The 3,878-nt window shown below is 35.5% G+C and overlaps 1 protein-coding gene across 1 annotated transcript; it reads right to left on the bottom strand.

Moving 5' to 3' along the window:
* LOC107007844 (photosynthetic NDH subunit of lumenal location 5, chloroplastic) lies at nucleotides 1-3,626 on the bottom strand. The gene is made up of 7 exons (XM_015206653.2): nucleotides 3,450-3,626; nucleotides 3,113-3,301; nucleotides 2,282-2,432; nucleotides 1,988-2,076; nucleotides 1,189-1,243; nucleotides 979-1,064; nucleotides 1-485 (listed from the first exon to the last, which is right to left on the bottom strand). The coding sequence occupies exons 1-7, from the start codon at nucleotides 3,471-3,473 to the stop codon at nucleotides 333-335; spliced, it is 747 nt and encodes a 248-aa protein (XP_015062139.1). The 5' UTR covers nucleotides 3,474-3,626; the 3' UTR covers nucleotides 1-332.
* Between the last annotated feature and the right edge of the window lie 252 nt (nucleotides 3,627-3,878).

The following is a 3,878-nucleotide window of genomic DNA, read 5'->3' as shown; positions in this document are numbered from 1 at the left end:
TTTTTTTTTACGTACTACCTTCGTCCACTTTTAATCACGACAAATGTAATCCAAATTCATGGGCGTATAAAAGCAACAATAGTCTCTTACCATCCCATCAATATTCAATGTTAACTGAAATTGCATACATCCACGTTAACAGGAAAACATCGTAGTCACTTCTAGCAAGAACTTTTTACCCTGTAATTTGAAATCCAACAAACCCAGAAAAAGAAGAAGAAAAAAGCCTGGGGTTTGGATGAAAACTCACTACTGAATATGCTCTATAACTCAGAATGGGCCATATATCCATTGTGTGCAAAGATGAAGTGCTAAACAGTTGTATTCTCGCCTCAAACTATAGGTAGCTCACCACAGTCGCTGATGACAACCCTCTTCCTTGGACGGTCACCCCTATCAGTCTCCTGGGACTCGATCAACTTCACAATGTCCATGCCTTCTAAAACTTGCCCAAACACAACATGCTTTTGATCCAGCCATGGGGTCTGCAATGCACCAGAATATAAATTCATCCAATATCAGGACAAGTCAAAAATAAATAGAAGTAGTTCTGTTTTCTACAATATGGCATCTAAAACATACTAATACTCGAAAAGGCTCTGCTCTAGAGAAGGATATCTTATTGTCGGACAACAAGCATCTGAAGTGACCAACTGTAATAGTTAAAATATGCTTGGCTAACTGAATTATCCTGAAAATACCCAAATTCATATACTTCCATGTATATAGTTCCTTGGACAGGTTAGAACCAGAAAATAATACATGTTCGCTGACGTGAGCTAGTGAAATTTGCTAATGCGGTTTTCTTAATTCGTTTTTAGTTTTAAACACTCCAAAGTATGAATTGTTAGATGTTACTCCTGTATAAGTTGGAATACTTTCTTAATTCGCAGTCAGTATTTTTTTTTTTTTGGAAACAACTTTGCAGTCAGTATTCACAAAAGATATTCAGCTGATTGAGATTCCTATTCCACATACCTTTACAGTGCAAATGAAGAATTGGCTTCCATTGGTATTAGGGCCTGCATTAGCCATGCTAACAATCCCAGGTCCGGTATGAACCACTGCAATTACAAAAGGATTTTTCATCACAAAAGAACATTGCACACAATCTGAACCAAAGGGATCCATTGCCTTAACCACAAGGAGAAGCTTGAAACCAATTTTTAAGAAGAAAATCCAACTTACACTTGAAGTTTTCATCCTTAAAGGTACGACCATATATGCTTTTTCCACCGGTTCCCTGCGAATAAAAAATTAAACCCATGGGGGAAAGATTACAATATGCCAGAATGGCAAGTGAAAATTTTCCAAATTATGAACTGCAAACACTAGAACATTCTTCAATCAATCTATGCATATTAAATATTAGAACAGACAAGTTGTGTGGAATAACACATTCCACTTAAACAGAACCATTAAATATGCCAGTAGTACATATTCCACTGAGCATCTTAGCTCATGGACTCTTTCACACATTTAACTACTAATCAAAGAAGACATCCCATTCAGAAACATTGAACAAGAAAAGTTACATCATGCAAGTTCATTACTTATTTTTGAAAAAAAGTTTATACCATGAAAATTGATAATTTATAATACAGAGACCTTACGTTGCTACAAGCATCAGGGAAATCTCACAAACACAGAACCAGAACAAACTGAAAAACAACCTTTTCATCTCTGGTTTTCCATGGTAGAAATTGGAGCCATAGCAGATCCAAAAGATAAAGGATAAACCACCAAAAGAACGAAGAAAACACTAGGCAAAGAACTAATTCAGAATTTTGCATTTCTGTTAATTTAAAATCTTGTTCAAGGTGAAACAAGCAAAATAAAAGGCTAAAAGATAAGCATCCCAAAACATACCCAATGTACTATAGAAAATACAATGAACTGGGTGAAGGATGTGTGTGTCAAGAACAATGCCAATTAGAGGAACAAATAGAAAAAAAAAAAAAAGCAAACCAGGTGTTGAGACACCTACATTTCCCTTGTCGAAATCACCCCCTTGAATCATGAAATCTTTAATAACACGGTGAAATGCAGAATCCTTGAAGCCAAAGCCCTTTTCACCTGATTGGAAGAAATCAATCCAAACTATAAGCTAAACATGAATGATAGAAAGTAATCTATGCAAGAAGCTCAAGCAATAAGACAGAATATTATAGCAATAATGATAATGAGAACAAAAACTATGATAAAGGTAGTAGCGATAGCAGCACTAGTAATAAGAATATCAACGACAATAATATTAACAACATAAAATCTATTAAAGAACCTGTGCAGAGTGCACGGAAATTTTCAGCTGTCTGTGGCACATCATCACCATATAATCCAATTACAATTCGCCCAGCAAGTTTCCCGACAGGATTCCCAATGCTAATATCAAAATAAACTTTGTTTGTCACTTTGGATTGCAAATCCGCCACCTGGATTTCAATAAATACATTCAGATCTATTAAAAACTTCAACCAAGTAATGAACAAATTATGGAACATTAGTCCCATACAAAAGGCAACATAACACCATGTTTGCTGAAAACTGAACCACAGCCATTCTAATCAATGCTCCAAGACTTAATAATCCGCTTCCACAATTCACTTTGTTACTTAACAAAAGAAAACACTGTATTATATGACAGTCTTCTCATTTTGGGTCATATTTGACATCTCTATATTTTTATATCAATTTCACAAGTTGCGAGTATTAAAAGTCCTTGTTCCACTCACAAATATTATGAAGAACTCAAATTTCTCTTTTCACAACCTTCGATATAAACTTTTTTTCCAAAAGTTGTTCATAGTTTCTTCTAGCATCACCAATACTATATACAAACCTAATTTAACATATTCTCACATAAAATGAGACAACGAAGTAACACTCAGCCACACATGCCATCTGCAACCAATGTATTCATCTACTTATCCCTTACATTTAGCTCTAGAACTTAAACAGAAAAGTTATTCCTCACACAAACCCTAGAACGCATATTTACTAGCTCAACGCTAGACATATTGACTCAATCTTCAAATTTTCGGCGAAATCAACGAAGAAACACACAAACAGTTAAGCAACCATTAATAAATTAGCTCAGCGAGCGAGCACAGACCTCCACCGCGGCTTGAATAGAACCAGATGAACCGCCGGTTTTTTTGTGAACCGAACGGTTTGAAGAAGTTTCCAGACGCAACGAACCACCAAATAAGCTTGACGATGAGAATGAAGATTTCAGCAACTTCGGATAAGCAGCATATGTAGGGCTCGCAACTCGTGGAACTGAAATTGAGCCTAAATTCGACTGTAAACGGAGAAACGTTAGTCAACTAAAACAACAACAAAAACAACAACGCTCTATTTCCAAAAATTAGTGTTATTATGACAAATTAGAAGGCAACACTGAACAACAAAGCTAAACTGCAAATTATTGAGAGGTTGAAGAAACTCACCACTGAAGCAAATGTAGCTGCCATAGTTGCCGATTTCAGTTCTCCGGTACGGCGAGTTAACTGCAATAGAGAGAGAGAGAGAGAGAGTGGTTGGTGAAAATGAGGGGCAAAGATGGTGTGTGACGGAGATGACGAGCCTCAACCCTCTTGTATAGACCGATTAGGTAAACATATCCATTACAAATGGTAAAAAAGTTGTTACTAGAGTATAATATTAGGAAATAGCCTAATTTTTACCATGGTTTAAAGTGCGGGATAGTTTGATTACTGAATAAGGATTGAATTATTCATGTATAAAACGTTAAATAAGCTATACTATATTTGATAGCTCTTTGATATCAAGATATAATGTTTAACACATATAACTCCATGTTTCACTAAAAAATTAGAAAACTACTGAAGTAATACATATATAAGTTATAAATCAAT

This window comes from Solanum pennellii, chromosome 1, assembly GCF_001406875.1.
Source record: "Solanum pennellii chromosome 1, SPENNV200".
Classification (NCBI taxonomy): domain Eukaryota; kingdom Viridiplantae; phylum Streptophyta; class Magnoliopsida; order Solanales; family Solanaceae; genus Solanum; species Solanum pennellii.
This window is presented reverse-complemented; position numbering and strand designations above follow the sequence as displayed.